The 14,876-nt window shown below is 47.0% G+C and overlaps 6 protein-coding genes across 6 annotated transcripts; 3 read left to right on the top strand and 3 right to left on the bottom strand.

Annotated features, from left to right (window-relative positions):
- The first annotated feature begins 122 nt into the window (after nucleotides 1-122).
- On the top strand, nucleotides 123-525 carry LOC117895271 (endocuticle structural glycoprotein ABD-5). Its single transcript, XM_034802796.1, has one exon. It carries the CDS (start codon nucleotides 146-148, stop codon nucleotides 452-454), a length of 309 nt encoding a protein of 102 aa, XP_034658687.1. The 5' UTR covers nucleotides 123-145; the 3' UTR covers nucleotides 455-525.
- Nucleotides 512-1,275, bottom strand: LOC117895270 (endocuticle structural protein SgAbd-6). Its single transcript, XM_034802795.1, has 2 exons — nucleotides 1,165-1,275; nucleotides 512-1,090 (listed from the first exon to the last, which is right to left on the bottom strand). Exons 1-2 carry the CDS (start codon nucleotides 1,174-1,176, stop codon nucleotides 788-790), a joined length of 315 nt encoding a protein of 104 aa, XP_034658686.1. The 5' UTR covers nucleotides 1,177-1,275; the 3' UTR covers nucleotides 512-787.
- Nucleotides 1,276-4,759: 3,484 nt separating this feature from the next.
- Nucleotides 4,760-5,505, bottom strand: LOC117895259. Its single transcript, XM_034802780.1, has 2 exons — nucleotides 5,191-5,505; nucleotides 4,760-5,124 (listed from the first exon to the last, which is right to left on the bottom strand). The coding sequence occupies exons 1-2, from the start codon at nucleotides 5,421-5,423 to the stop codon at nucleotides 4,947-4,949; spliced, it is 411 nt and encodes a 136-aa protein (XP_034658671.1). The 5' UTR covers nucleotides 5,424-5,505; the 3' UTR covers nucleotides 4,760-4,946.
- Nucleotides 5,506-6,057: 552 nt separating this feature from the next.
- Nucleotides 6,058-6,628, bottom strand: LOC117895266. Its single transcript, XM_034802789.1, has 3 exons — nucleotides 6,565-6,628; nucleotides 6,405-6,496; nucleotides 6,058-6,340 (listed from the first exon to the last, which is right to left on the bottom strand). The coding sequence occupies exons 1-3, from the start codon at nucleotides 6,571-6,573 to the stop codon at nucleotides 6,112-6,114; spliced, it is 330 nt and encodes a 109-aa protein (XP_034658680.1). The 5' UTR covers nucleotides 6,574-6,628; the 3' UTR covers nucleotides 6,058-6,111.
- A 1,682-nt stretch (nucleotides 6,629-8,310) lies between these two features.
- On the top strand, nucleotides 8,311-9,140 carry LOC117895257 (pupal cuticle protein 20). Its single transcript, XM_034802778.1, has 2 exons — nucleotides 8,311-8,763; nucleotides 8,823-9,140. The coding sequence occupies exons 1-2, from the start codon at nucleotides 8,311-8,313 to the stop codon at nucleotides 9,138-9,140; spliced, it is 771 nt and encodes a 256-aa protein (XP_034658669.1).
- A 1,565-nt stretch (nucleotides 9,141-10,705) lies between these two features.
- On the top strand, nucleotides 10,706-12,248 carry LOC117895256 (sal-like protein 4). Its single transcript, XM_034802776.1, has 2 exons — nucleotides 10,706-11,264; nucleotides 11,349-12,248. The coding sequence occupies exons 1-2, from the start codon at nucleotides 10,715-10,717 to the stop codon at nucleotides 12,197-12,199; spliced, it is 1,401 nt and encodes a 466-aa protein (XP_034658667.1). The 5' UTR covers nucleotides 10,706-10,714; the 3' UTR covers nucleotides 12,200-12,248.
- Nucleotides 12,249-14,876: the final 2,628 nt, after the last annotated feature.

Genomic DNA, 14,876 nt, shown 5'->3' with positions numbered 1-14,876 from the left:
CCAGCTGAGGTCCGGTCATATCGGGATGATATGATGATGTCTTCACTCCAAGTGCTAATTGCATTAAGCCTTTGGCTCTTTTGCACCTATAAAAGCCTTCACAGGGCGGCAGTAGAGCCAGAGCAGTAGCAGCCAAAGCCCAAAGATGAAGTGTGTACTCCTGATTGTCCTCCTATCGATTGCCCTGTGCATGGCAGCGCCCGCCGACAATGTGCAGATCGTCAAGCTGGAATCGCAGGTCCTGGCCGATGGCTACAACTATGCCTATGAGACGAGCGATGGCAGCAAGCAGGAGCAGCAGGCCACACTCAAGAAGCTGGGACCCGAAGAGGATGCCCTTCAGGTGACCGGCTCCTACACTTATGTGGGAGACGATGGTCAGACCTACACCGTGACCTATACCGCCAACGAGAATGGATTCCAGCCCCAGGGCGCACACATTCCCCATGTCTAAGCTCTGGCCTTTTGGCTTATTTTTAGTCTGTTTGTTGTAAATAAATGTAGAAGGAAGTTTTGTTTCGATAATCGAAAGGTTCGGCTTTAATGCGAGTAACAAAGAATAGAGAAAACAATGCACGACACTGACTTGACTGACTGATCGACTTACTAACTGAGGACTTACTGACTGGCACGGCACGGCACAGCACAGCACCTCCTTCACTCTCTTCGTATGGCTATGGCTCGTCCTATGGTGGCGGTAAACAGATGGGGGGATGCAGGATACAGGATGCGGGGACTGTTTGTGTATTTACAGGATCATCTTCCGGGTGGTTTGTCGAGCATCATCCTATTTGGGTAGATGGGCACCTTCCGGCTGGAAACCATTCTCATCGGCCACAAAATTGATGGTGTATGTCTGTCCGTCGGGTGCCACCCAACTGACGGAGCCACGGATGGAGATGGACTCGTTCTCGGTGCCAGCATTGTTGACCGTACCCTCCTCGGAGCGTGTGGTGCCATCGCTGAGCTTGTAGCTGAACTTGTAGCCGCCAATGCCAATGTTTTCCGACTCGTACTCCAGCACCTCGACATCGTTCTGGGGACGGGCGGTGGCCAGGGCAATTAGGGCCATAAATCCAACGACTAGCATCTGTGCAAAGGACACCAAAGTTCATGTTATCCTTCAAAGGTTATCCATCACATGGCATCCACTCTCAACGTTACCAGTTTCATCATGTTGCGCGATTCTCGTAGCTACGGTTTCACCTGCGAATGGACAAACTACCGACTGTCTAATGGTGGCGATGCATTGCCATCCACTGCATTTTATACTGACTGCACTCTCGTGGGCCTGCATTTGCAAACGTCATAAATTTGCACAGTTGTGGAAGAAGCCAGCAAGCCAGCAAACGTGGCTCTGGCGGTCGCCGGGTAATTGTTTTTTTTTTTGTTTTTTCTACTTCTATTACCAAAGATGCACCAAAGTCGCCAAAGTCGCTGCGACAAGTAACATTTAAAGCGGCTTTGTGCATCGATGTACTCGGCTGAAAGGTATTATAGTCAGCCAGCCAGCCAGCCACCAACAGTGGCTGCTGCTTTAGAAAATTTTGAAAAAGTTCAGGCAGCCAGATGAGGCATGGGTTGGGGAAAAGGTTGGGGACAGATGCCATGGGAAGCTAGAACGATGGGAAGCCAGCAACACAGGCAGAGAACTGAGCAGCAGCAGCAGCAGCAGCAGCCACCACACGACACAAAGTTCAAGTACTGTCGAGCGATGCAATTTGCAGGGCAGCAAGTTCATGCAGCGGACACGAGCATGGGCACTGGCACAGGCACGAGCACTCCACTCTGTCTCTAATCTGGGCCTGAAGATGGGGCTGTGGCTGTGTCTCTGACTGTGGGCTCCGGTTACACATGTATATGACTGTGTGTGATGGCCAAAGTGCACGGCAGTCGGCATCTGTGCGAACTGGACAGGCTGTGCTGATGAAGATGGAGCCCCAGCATGACTTTTGGCATATGCAACGGCCTTTACAGCGTTCGATTGATGTGCTGTTGCTGCCTCTGCCTCTGTTGCTGCTGCTGCTGCTGCTGCTGCTGCTACCTCCATGTGCCTGGTAACAAGCACCCCAAAAACAGTAAGAAATACGAAAAATCCATCGAGTAACCTACAACTACAGCTCGCATGCAATTTAAATCTCTGACTTTTGTGGTTTTTTCTTTCGATTTTGTTGTATTTTTCTTATTTTCTGTCTCCATTTTCTGTTTGCCAATTTATGCCACCTTCGTTGACCGCTACATGCCGACGAAGAAGAAGCCTCCGTTGAGCCGGTCAATCGAGTTTTTTTATTGGTCATCTGTCGGCCTTTGGCTCTGCCTGTGCCCATCCTCGCCCTCCTACTCCTCCTCCGCCTACCCCTCTCTGCTCATCTCGTGGGCACACGGCTATGTCTGCAATTGTGCCAACAGCTTCATCTTCTTCCTAAGTACGAGCATTGGCTGGGTGTTGGACATTTGGTTTGGCATTTCCTGCCAAATGCCGTTTAAAAATACATTTACTGCCAGCTGCAATTTGGCATTTTGATGGTTCCTTCCAGACAGACACTCGAAGGTGAACATCGTGGCAAACGTTCTGCGGACTTTAAGGAGAAGTATGGCCATCCCCTAGAGATCCAGCAGCAGCTTGAGCTTCGGTTAACAAGGTTTTGGCCCTTGAAATCGAAACTGATTCCATTATTTCTGATGACTGCATAATATTTCTTGGTTGATCTTCTTCTGTGGCTTTTGGAGGGCATCTGCAGCGAGCTGCATTTATCATGCTGGATTTGCATAATTAATCTGGCTTTGATCGATCGCTCAGAGTGTGAAGCGGAATGTTTGGGCTGTTCGGTGTGTGGTTGAGTGTGTGTGTGTGTGCGGGGGCGTTGTCAAAGAGTTTGGATATACTCCTATCAGAAGACCAAAAAGCGTGAATAGATTTCTTCCTTATCGTTAAACCAAATATATAAATTTATGCATTCATTTACATAACTGTTCTAATCAAGCTGCCCAATCGACAGGTTTTTCAACTTTAAGAACAAGAGATTCTCTTGTTTCGGGTCTTCGCTGTCGCTTTCGATAGAAACACAGACACAAGACAGCAGACACAGCCACAAGTAAATACATATACACAGGCAGATACATATCTATATGGATGCGTCTTCACATTTACGTCTTCAAGGTCAGCGCCAGATGCTGCTGCTTCGCCGCTCTGTCCGCCTGTCTGTTTGTCTGTCTTTCCGTCTGCCTCGACTGTCCGCCTCGACTGCCCATTCAGCTGCCGTTTTGCTGCTGTTGCCAACTCGCTCGCTCTCAGGCGGCACGCACCACGCCGCAGAGTGGATTGCCAGACCGGCTTTTGCCCAGATCGGCACGAGTTCGGGCTACGGAATCGGGTTTCGGTGTTTCGCTTCTCGGTTTTCGGACTCGGATTCCGATTTTCATGTTCAACCCGCCGGCACGGCGCGGCTCGGCTCGGCTCGCCGCAGCCTCTTCAAGTGGGTCTCTGCAAAATTAGCACTTGAGCGTTAATGGCAATGTTTTAATAGCCTGCTCCCCTCTACCCCTGGCACCCGCTCTTTCTGCTCTGACCAATCGCCCCCTCCCGCACTTCTTTAAGTATGTAAATGTCACATTGGTGTTGTTTTTTCATTTCTTTATTGTCACTCGAAGGCATTTCGTTTCGTAATATTTGCATGCCGCTAAAGGCAGAAACAGAAACAGAAACACAGAAAAAACACAGAGAAATACTCGCAGACATGGATGTACTTCTGCTGACACTTGACATTAAGACCGGTGCGTATAATTTAATTTTATTGCTGCCGCTGATCATTTATTCGATTCTTTATGCGTCGCTTGGGATCGAGTCTTCTGTTGGGTCACATATGGATGTTGTTTTTCGGGTTAAACGATTGATTGCGGTGAAGTGCAATTAAATTTAAATTTATTTGCAGCAAAAAGTACACTCCCATACACAACGTTAATTACTATTCTTTAGTTCATAAAATACGAGCTCTTTGCACATTTAATTGTTGCTGAGAGCATTTTAAAGTTAAAACCAGTTTTTAATTCATTTTCTTAGAGCAATATCAAAAGACTTAGGCAAGAAACTTGAGCCGGCTTAAGCGTACTGCAGCTGCCATGGCATACTTTTAGGCTGTTGAGCAGCCAACTAAAAAAATACTATATAAAAAAATATATAAAATAAAAAATACTTAGAAAATATGATGATATATGTAAGTGCTGATTATTATCCATAAATTAAGTTCGATTTTCTGATACTTTCAGGCAAAAGTAAATGTGTTCGAAGTAGCGCCTAATTTTTGAAGTAATTCCGGTAACTTCTGCTTCATTCAAAATGACTGCTTCAACGTCTCAGAAGTTGTGCAGAAATTGTAATAGAATATAAAGCTAGACAAGCTAGGCCTCCCGCCATGAAATACAAACCATCGAAGATGGTTTGACGATTTTTACCATCTAAATAGGAATAAAAGCGCATCAGAAAAGGTTTTGTTTTTGCCTAACAAATATTCTTGCATTTGTTACACGCTCTACCCCAGAAATTACCCACTAAAATCTATTGAAATCTCTTAAAATGTTTAATATTGTTTTAGATATTTCCCATTGATTAAACACGTGACTGCCGCGTGCCCCAAAATCCGCGATAAAAATGTGCACATTATTTGCACATAATATTTATAATCACAGCATCTCCATTCGCATCTGTTCGTTTGCCTTTTGTTTACATTAATGCATTGCGCAACAAACAAGTTGCCGATTTCTGACGACCACTTTTGGGTGATGAATCGTTTTTATTTGCTTTTACACAGATTACAAACAAATCTACAAACTAGTAAATAAACCTAAAGCAGTTGACACTGTTTTGTCCACTATGGCTGTTAATGCGAAGAGGGCAAAAGATTTAAAAGTAATTATGGATGATGGGCAGGGGAAGGTGGAGGATGTGCCTAACCGGCCAGAGATGCGAGGGATTTGCCCGAGAGCTTGCGCACCTTGAGGCCATTCTCGCGGGAGGGGCGACGATTGCGTGCCAGATTGTTGGCATTCTCTAGATCCTTGGCAGCCGAAGTGCCACTGAGCACCTTGCCAATCTCATCACGATGGGCGCCATTGGGTAGAGTGTAACTGAACAAAGAAAGAGTTTTCATATTAGTAATCCAAAGAGGAGTGTTACCCGAAGAGAGCACTCACCCAAACTCATAGCCATCGGCGAGGGGTATATATTTGAACTGCTCGACGGTACTTTCGCCCAGCATTATGTCCAGCACAGTGCCGGGTGCAAAGGAGGCGCTGTTGATGTTGGCGCCCAGCAGAATGCAGGCCAGCAGCAGGACGAAGCCATGCACCAACTTGCTGTTGATGTTGAGGGCCTCCTTGCCACCGCTGCTGCTGCTAGTGCCAGCCAAAAGAAATAGGTTCATCATCTTCACGGCTATTGTTAAAAGTTATCCACCGAAGACCAACACAACTGAAGACCAACGCGGCTGGCAGTCAAATGAAGCGTGTCTTCGTCGAGGTTACAGCCGCGAGACTCATCTGTAAGCAACTTAAATGTTTGGACCCACTCTGGGGGAACTGCTGAGTAAGCCTAAGGTGGTTGCCCAATCCCTTGTGTCTAATTTCGTTTGCATAATAAATCAGAAAAGAGTTCCCCACACAAGCGGCTCTCGAAATGTGCATTACATTTAAAATGCCATCCGACGGAAAAAGCAATCAAGCAACCGCACGAAAAGAAAGTTTTACCAGATTAAAACAACGAAAATTGTATGCTCTAACATCAAAGAGGAAGATCAAGGCACAAAATCACATTATATACTGGGAGCAGTGCAACTTAATGCTCTTGAAAATCAACTCTAAATTGATCCAAAACCTATTTTGAAACGTTTGCCAAAGTCTCAATAGCCGCATCAATGGTTAGGGCATCCCTCATTAATATGCTGATGTAGCAATCTCTGTCTCTAGCCCATAGATTAACGATCAACGATCGAAAGCTTTGCTTAGCCATGACAGACACCGAAGCAAAGAGAGAGCTTTGGGGCCACGCTTTGAATACACTGTTAAAAATTCGGTTTATTTATCGTCTATCACAACACAAGAGAAATCTATTCGTATTCAGATCTTATCCGACTTGATCTTGTGCGCTGTTACATAGGGCTGGAAGCCGTTTTTGTTGGCCTTGTAGAGCACCTGATACTCGTAGCCATCCGCTGAGATGAAGCTGTAGCCGCCACGATACTCCACGGGCTTGGGGGTGCCCTTCTCCCTATCAGCCCGATCCGTTTCTGGTCTGACAGTGTAGGTTATGTCCTCGCTTCGCTGATGTCCATTTTCAGTGTGAAAACTTGTGGGAAAAAAGGAGGATTACATTTTCTTTGATGCATAAGAGCAGATCTCATGGAACTTACTTGAAGTGCAAAGCCTCCTCACGCTCGCCCTCCTCCAGCGCCGCTGACCAGACCAAAGCCGGCAGCAAAATCACACACAACATTTGCATAAACTAAACACCAAAAATATCAAAAGTTAATCAACAGCTAACGATGCTAAACGCTCCACTTGTATACCAACCGAATACATTGCACTTTTATTGGTTTAAAATTATTTTAGCTTAGAACTTTCTGTTTCTCGTTGTCGTTCGCTTCGTGTTTTAGCTTCAACTGATGAGGAGCAGCTGAAACACAACTGAAAACAGCCACTGAGATGAGCACAGCAGCCGAAATAAGTCAAATGAAAACAAATAAGAATCTGCGTAGCCCGAAGCCAGAGTCGGATTACGTCATTATTTATGTCTCAACTTTTGTTCTAAGCTAAAGAAGAAGAAAGAAAGGCCAGAGTCGGAGATACTCTGCAAGAGAGTAAGATAAACTGCGACTCGTACTCTTGGTTAATCTAAGGGAAAACCCAGATATTATTGTAGCACCGAACAGTTGCAGAGATTCCCGCGCAACAAATTGAGGCTGTCAGCGAGGGCCAGTGGCCAATTTATCAACGGGCTTCATCTAAATGTTTATTTAGAAGAACTTAATCGTGCCAACCCTCGGCCAAAAACAACATACAGCCAAGAGCCACAGCCTCGCATAATGAAATGATGAAAAAATTGCAATCAGATCGTTTCCGCTCTGTCAGAATTCGCCTTATGAACGTTCGGGATGCTCGTCGAATGCGAATGCGAATGCGGGCGTGGAATATGCGCAATCGGTGCGTAGCGAAGCGTTCACCGAGCACCCAAGGACCGACTATTGTTGGTTTATGCAGCCGGTGCAGCTCTTCTGGTTCTCCTGGATGGTGGTTGCTTGGTGGCTACATGGTACGTTCCACATGCCACGGGCCAACACAGCTGACGCCAGTCGCTCTGCTCTACTATGAACAGGTTCACAAAATCCACACACTCTCGGTCGCTGGGTCGGTCCGTCCATGGGAGCGCGTCAGCTGTGCGCCAGCACATTACAAGTAGGACAAGCTGCAAACGACATTGCCATTAGCCATGCTCTGCCCTGCCATGCCATGGACTATGGGGGAGGGTTCAATATTAGCGGCATCCACGACACAGGCACAAGCTGAGCTACCAAATGATAAACACACACAACAGCAACCAAAGACTCCTCGGCACAGTGGTGCAAAAGCAAACAAATGGATGGGAAAAGCCTATGGCTTTTGGGGTAACCATTTCCTATGGCAGTTTGTCCACTGTGCACGAGTGCTGGCAAAAAGTTAATAGACGATTGACTAAAGCCGACATCCCTGTCGCTGTTGTCTCGGCTGTTGTACCGGGTCCAGGGCTTAGCACCCCCTTGGCAACAGGCAAAGTGCATTAGGCAAAAAAGGATCACGAGGGGGGGTGGGTTGGAAGTGGACTCAGCCCTGCCCGGCCCTGCCCTGTGCCGGGTTGGTCATGCAGGTGTTGCCTGATCCTGTTGAAAATTGCTTTTGAATTAAAAGTTTTTGGCTTGTGGCCGGGCGGGTTTTGTTGTTTTTAGCGATTAGCCAGCCCAAACCCCTTTGGGTTTTTTTTGCGCTTCAAGGCGATTGAGATTGAGATTGCACACTCAATTTATTAGCATTTGTTCGGGGCCCATAATCTGCTGGCGGATTTTCTGCCAGTGCACTTGCATTGGCCCAGTTTTCCAGCTTTGGCAGCTCACCATCTCGATTTCATTGCATTTTTCCCATTACAATCGGAAGCCGTGGCACGTGCCTGACTCCAATCGCTGGGGGGGCAACAGGTCGCGGTCATCGTTGGACCACGAGTGTGTGTATTATGGTGTGTATAAAACCCCATGGGTGCCTAACCAGCAGCCACAGTTCGCATTGAAGATGAAGCTGTTCACTCTGCTGCTACTCGCTGTGTGCATCGGGATGAGTTGTGTTTGCGCCCAGCCAGCGGGCTATCCAAGTGCCCGTCCGCCGGCCACCTATCTGCCCGCCAAGCCTCCAGCTCCCAAGCCACCGCCGCCACCCAGTAATAGCTATGGTCCGCCGAAGCCCAATGGCAAGCCAAAGCCGCCGCCGCCTGCTCCTAAGCCCAGTTATGGCGCACCACCGCCGCCAAAGAAGCCACCAGCACCGCCAAAGCCCAGTTATGGTGCACCGCCTGCGCCACCCAAGTCCAGTTATGGACCACCGCCAGCTGCACCAAACAATGGATATATACCGCCAGGAAATGGCAATGGAGGAGGTGGAGGTGGAGGAGGCGGTGGCGGTGGAGGCGGAGAGGATATCCCAATCATCAAGCTGGAATCCAAAGTCAACACTGATGGCTCCTACAAGGTAAGCGGAGAACCCAACCTCGGGAAACCCCAACTGATATCCAATCTCCTCCTTAACAGTACGAATACGAGACAGGAAATGGCATCATGGCCGAGGAGATGGGCTACCTGAAGAATGCCGGCGTGGAGGGCGAGGAGGCACAGGTGGCCGAGGGCTCCTTCTCCTACACCAGTCCCGAGGGCGATGCCATTTCGCTGACCTACATTGCCGACGAGAATGGGTTCCAGCCGATGGGGGATCATCTGCCCACGCCGCCACCCATACCCATCGAGATTCAGGAGGCCTTGGACCTGCTGGCTGCCGGTGGCGGCTGCCACGGCTGCGATGACAACGAGACGGGCGGCGGCAATGACGGTGGGGGCTATGTCTATCGCTGAAGCCACGATTAATGCTGCGAAATTCGACTGCAAATTAAAATGTTTCAAATGAAAAAACCCCCCCAGGTGGCGGCCTACTTATTACGAAACAAGCAAACACCAAACCGAAATTGGCCCGGTCCTCGGCCGGGTACTGGTTCTGGTCTGGTTTGGGTTCTGGTTCTAGCCTGGTACACCTTGCTCAAGGGCTGTTCCTTCAGGCCCCCACTCCTCCGTACTTTCAGCCACTTCTCCAGTCTGAAGCTGTGTGACTGGCAACACATGTTTTTGCCAATCGCTGGCCCTTATCCTGTTGATCGCCCGCCCGCCCGTCGAGGGGTGGCATGCCGCAGCGATTGTGTCGCAATAATGAAAACATTAGCCTCGTAGCGTATTTGTCAGCGTGCAGGAGCGGTGCTAGTTTCAGCTGGGGTTGCAGTTTGGGCGCGTCAGAGTAAGGGGCTACAGTAAATGGTGTAGTAAAGAATGCTTCCATAAAGGTGGAATATGTGCAGGTTGTGGTTTGAAAATCGATAACATTGACAAGCCACAGACCATGCTGCTCCATGCTGCTGCAAAAAATCTCTCATTATTATGAAATACTCCAAAATATCCGTCAAATATTCAGTAAAATCTAGAGCCAGAGACTGAAACACTCAAAATACTCAATCAGAATCGTATCTCATATTTATTTTCCCTCAATAAACACCCCTTCTTTGGGCGCCAACCTACCCTCAATCCGCACCGTATGAAATCCGCACCGAATGAAATCACGACCCACCCCAAACCGCAAATAGTGAAACGATACACGCCAATATATTAAGGCATTAGCGGGGAATTCGGGATAATGCGGGGTGCGAGAGCACGTGGGGAGGGGTGCATCGTAATGAGGGAGGAAGTGAGAGGTACGTAGGTGGTTGGCAAGGACATTGAGTAGAGCGAATGCGATTTGTATATGGTGGCATTACAGCAACAACATCCGGGGAATCCAGGCAACAACAAACGATCGTTTAATTTCAATTAAATAAATTTTCCTTTGTGCCGCACAGCCCAAAAGCCAAAAAATAAAGGACCAACCAATGGCAGAGCGGGGGGTGGGTGTGTGGCAGGGGATAGGCATTGGGATTGGCATAGGAATACGCACACTTGCTACAGGCCGCTTAGCTTGGCTTAGTGCTTTGCTGATTTGGGAGGACATGATGTTGCACTTGCCATGCCATGCCAAGCCACCACCAGGCAAAAGACCTGGAAGAAGGGGATGCCCGGAGCAAGGGAGATGAGATGCTACGACTGATGGGTGGATGAGTGAGTGAGTGAGCGAGTGAGGCGGCTGCAAAGTGCGTAGCTATGTCAGAAGCCGGTGCCAGAGACCGTGCCGGTGCCAGTACCCCATGCCCATGCCCATGCCGGACTGCCGACTGGGCTGGGAATTCTTGCACTTGACGCCAGCCGTGTTGTGACACTGCAAGGCCGTAACAAATCCAAATAAGGGACGAAGGATATGCGGCTGTACAGGATGTGCGAATGTACGGATGAGGTATAAATAGCGAACGCTACTTCCAATTGGAACGCAGAATCAAATTCGAACTCAAACGATGCACACGACCGCTCATCTGGATAGTCTAGAGCTGGAGGAGGCGTCACCCGCACAGAAGCGCTCATCGGCCAGCATGATCTTTCGCATCGAGCAGATGCTGCCTAGTTCCAGCCTATCGCCGACCACCAGCACCACATCGCCAGTGACCACACTGACGCCCACGACGAGCACTCAGCCGAGTCCGGCCAAGCGGATGAGAAGCAATCCGCGTCCCGGCGTCTACACCTCACAGTACACCCCCAAGGACACCTGCTCGACCTCCGTGCCCACACAGGCGCTGCTCAGCTCCACGGCCACACCCACCGACGGGACTCGAGCCCACTGCCAACTGTCGAACGGGGAACTGATCATGTCCGCCACTTTGTTGCGCCAGATCAAGCTCTCCGAGGATGTCTACAGCTTCAATGCGATCTTTGAGCTGCTGGGCGGACAGGTGCGGGTGCGACTGGTGCGGGATGTGGCACGGGAGGATGAGATTGTGGCCTGGTTCGGCGAAGAGCTGGTGCTGCTCATGGGCATACCCTTCCTGACGCCCCTAAACATACAAGGTAGGCATCGGATCACGCAAAACTCTCAACAGATCCTCTCCGATCCTCAACTAACTTTGAAATATCTTTTATTCGGTCTTCCAGGAAACAGTCGCTACACGTGTCACCTGTGCCATCTCACCTTTGAGACGCCACATCCGCTGAAGATCCATCTGGCACTCGGCTGTGGCCGCAGTGCCATGGACATACTCTGGATGCGCTTGCACTATGCGCTGAAGGCGCACCAAAGGAGCGCCACCCATCTGTCGCCGACGCCAGCGACTTCCTCCACATCCTCGGCCTCGCCCACCCACTCGCCACCGCTGCAGATTCCTCCCCGTTTCTCCGCCTTTCGCCCGATCTCTGCCATGCAGACACTAGGACCTCTGGCCACGGCCAGCGCGTCAACCTCTGGCACGCTCTCCTACCTGCCCTCCATATCGATGGCAGGTGGGCCCTTGGGTGCACATCCCATGAATGCGGCAGCGCAGATCGAGGCGATTGTCAGCAACATGGGTGCCTCGAAGCAGGGCCACTTGTGCATCTACTGCGGCAAGGTGTACTCCCGCAAGTATGGCCTGAAGATCCACATTCGCACCCACACAGGATTCAAGCCGCTGAAGTGCAAGTTCTGCCTGCGACCCTTTGGCGATCCGAGCAACCTCAACAAGCATGTGCGCCTGCATCTTCAGACGCAGCCCAGTTCAGCGGGTGGGGGTGGAGCAGTAGAGGGCGGAGGTGGCAGCAGCGATGTGGACATTGAAGGCGAATCGGAGGCAGGCTATCAATGTCGCATTTGTCACAAGTCCCTGGCCCGACGCCGCGATCTGCAGCGGCACATGGAGACGCGACATGGTGGCACCACCATTGTGCATGCCACCACCAGCACCACCACGCTGACCATGGCCACAGTGAGTGGTGCGCGAGCAGCCACATCCACCTCCAAATCGAGTTGATTTTGTGGCATACTTTTTAGGGGCACGCTGTGATAAATAAATAAATTAAAGAAAAACTAAGGAAAATGTATGGAGGGTTGTATGTTAAGTGGGTGAAAGGTTGATTAAAAGTTCTACCTTCGTTTATGAATCAAATTGTATCGCTTTATTGATAAACTTCAATACGAATTCAAAGTGAATTTCTATCGTATAATGCACAAATCTTATTGTTAGACAATTAATGCTATTACTCGTACTGGTTACTCGCTCCAATTACTTCCCTTACATCCCTTCTTCCGCTTCCTGCTTCTTTGTTAATTGTTAATTCTCGTTTAATGTTAGGGTACATGCAAAACAATCACAAATTGTCTTTTAACTCTGCTAAAGCGGTTGTTATCTCTCATTTTGAGTGTCTGTGTGCTCGTCTCTATGTGTGGTCTTTCGTTTATAGTGGAGTCTGTGCTTGTGTGTGTGTGTGTGTGTGGGTTGTGTGCGTTGAGCAAAACGTAGACTGGCCTAAAATAAACACTCACAAAAACTCCATTTAAACATTGTTAGACGTCTGTCTTCCTGTGTCTCCCTTTGTGTCTTTCTCTCTGTGTGTATGTGTGTAGAAATGCGACGGTAAAGGTATACGGTAATTATATATGTACTTATATTCATAGTATAGATCGGAGCATAAAGTTAACTATTCTGTTTGCTTTGATTACTGGAACTACATTGTTAGTTTTGGTTGTTTCGCACGGGGGCCAACACTTTAGTAAAGTTTGAACAAAATTCCTCTCTCCATCTCCTCCCTTTTGCTATAACAAATGCCTCGAAAAAATTGTTTAATTTATGCATTCAACTCCTCACCACTCTTCTGACTTTCTGACTTTCGTTTTAAGGCACTTACTCAAGAAATTCCAGATTCCAGAGTGTCTGTCCCTTGGGGTTTCAGTAGTATCTCTTCGTAGTTTCGAACAAAAAGCAAATTAGCGAGTATGCATGTGTGTGTCTATCTGTTTCTGTACTGTATGGGTGTGTGTGTGTGTGTGTGTGTGTGTGTATGAGTGCAGCTATCACCTTGAGCACTTAATAATATATATATAAGTAGATATATATTGTTTAAATATTGTTTGTTGCTTTAATAGCAAGTTTTTGTAGCTGTGACAAATATGTCTTTGCCATTGGATATTTGACGATACGTTTTGCAGTTCTCAAAAGTCTGTACTCGTTTTACATACATACAAAGTTAATAGTATATAGAGAGTATATTATAATTATAATATATACCATATATATATGTATAGACACCAATAGTTTTGTTAATCGTTAAGAGTAATATGCAAATTCTGTAAGTTTTTCTTGGTTTCGTTTGGTTTTCATTTCTCAATTTCATTTCTTCATTTTTCATTTAATTTTTTAGTTAGGAATATGCATTTGTTTTTGCTTTGTAAATATCTAAACATAAATTCATACATGAAGCACACTTGGGTTCGGTTTTCTTTTCTTTTCTTTTCGTTTTTTCGTTCCTTTCTACTTTCTCGTCGACTATTTGCTAATTGTGGTTAGTATTTAGTTCGTTCCATTATCCATTATGTTAACAATTTGCTTAACTTGTTTGTATGGTTGTGTTTTTTTCTTAATTATTCTTTTCAAATATATATATTGCATGTATGATGTTTAAGTTTCTTAATTTCTTTGTTGTATTACAGTTTGCATCTTCGTCTCACTTCCTCGTTGTTGTTCCCGCTGGTTCTTTATTAAGAGTTAAGAGAATTATTTATTCATTTATTTATTTATTAAATCTTGTGTCCTATTCTCCTCTCCTTTTCATGTGGTTTGCACTTGGAAACCATTGTAGCATTGTTGGGGGGAAAGGGCATTGTGTTTGGAGTGGGTTCTCATGGGGCGAGGGTTGGCTTAATTGAAATACTGAATTGCTGAACACACACCGACACCGAAGAAGACCTTTGGCTCGGTTATTTAATGTTAGAAAATATCATTATCGTAGCGTATATGCAGCTCTAGTTCCGTCTGAAATTAATTGCGCCACGAAAATTACAATTACAACCTTACTCCTTGCTGCTCTATCGATATCCTCGAGTAATGCCTAGTGCATGTCACAAAATATCTTGAGTTACCGATCTTCCAGGGCTGTTCTTCGTCTGGCTTGAAACAATCATCGATGAGAAATCAATCAATCAATTAATTAATCATTTATAAACGACATTTGTATATAAGTTTTGTATGTATGTACGTAAGTAGGCCTGCAGGCGTATGTGTAGACATAACACTGCTCTGCATTGGGGTGATCAAAACATTTTGTTGAAGACTTTTCTTGTTCACAATTATTCTTAGTTCTCGTTTTGCATAAAACTTTGGACGTTTGGTATTCTTATTTCAAGTGTTTATAATTAGACAAACAAAATGCTTAAAGCTGCCACACACACTAGACATCGTCTACGCAATTTCCGTTTTATGTTTTCGATTTCCTCTTCTAATAGTTGAATTTATTAAGCATATACTAAGTTTTGCTGCTTGTTCTGGTTGTGTTATTGTTGCTTAACATTTAAAAGACACACAGTATGTAGGTGGAACTATGTCTACGATTATGGATAGCTCTGTAGCTGTGTTTCTATGGTAAGGCATATGCACAAGGGAAGGATTCGGATTCGAAGATTAAGTTAGTTGTAACTACAGGATTTGGGGGGCG

The sequence above is a fragment of the Drosophila subobscura genome, chromosome J, assembly GCF_008121235.1.
Source record: "Drosophila subobscura isolate 14011-0131.10 chromosome J, UCBerk_Dsub_1.0, whole genome shotgun sequence".
NCBI classification, from domain to species: Eukaryota; Metazoa; Arthropoda; class Insecta; order Diptera; family Drosophilidae; genus Drosophila; species Drosophila subobscura.
Note: the sequence above shows the minus strand (reverse complement) of the source record. Positions and strands in the feature narration are given on the sequence as shown.

Excerpts from the sequence above, each read along its gene's own strand:
- LOC117895271 (XM_034802796.1), top strand. The coding sequence starts at position 146 with ATGAAGTGTGTACTCCTGATTGTCCTCCTATCGATTGCCCTGTGCATG.
- LOC117895259 (XM_034802780.1), bottom strand. The coding sequence starts at position 5,423 with ATGATGAACCTATTTCTTTTGGCTGGCACTAGCAGCAGCAGCGGTGGC. Across the intron at positions 5,125-5,190 it reads GCCGATGGCTATGAGTTTGG|TTACACTCTACCCAATGGCG; the intron begins GTGAGTGCTCTC and ends TTCTTTGTTCAG.
- LOC117895266 (XM_034802789.1), bottom strand. Across the intron at positions 6,341-6,404 it reads GAGGAGGCTTTGCACTTCAA|TTTTCACACTGAAAATGGAC; the intron begins GTAAGTTCCATG and ends TTTTCCCACAAG.
- LOC117895257 (XM_034802778.1), top strand. The coding sequence starts at position 8,311 with ATGAAGCTGTTCACTCTGCTGCTACTCGCTGTGTGCATCGGGATGAGT. Across the intron at positions 8,764-8,822 it reads ACACTGATGGCTCCTACAAG|TACGAATACGAGACAGGAAA; the intron begins GTAAGCGGAGAA and ends CCTCCTTAACAG.
- LOC117895256 (XM_034802776.1), top strand. The coding sequence starts at position 10,715 with ATGCACACGACCGCTCATCTGGATAGTCTAGAGCTGGAGGAGGCGTCA. Across the intron at positions 11,265-11,348 it reads GACGCCCCTAAACATACAAG|GAAACAGTCGCTACACGTGT; the intron begins GTAGGCATCGGA and ends TCGGTCTTCCAG.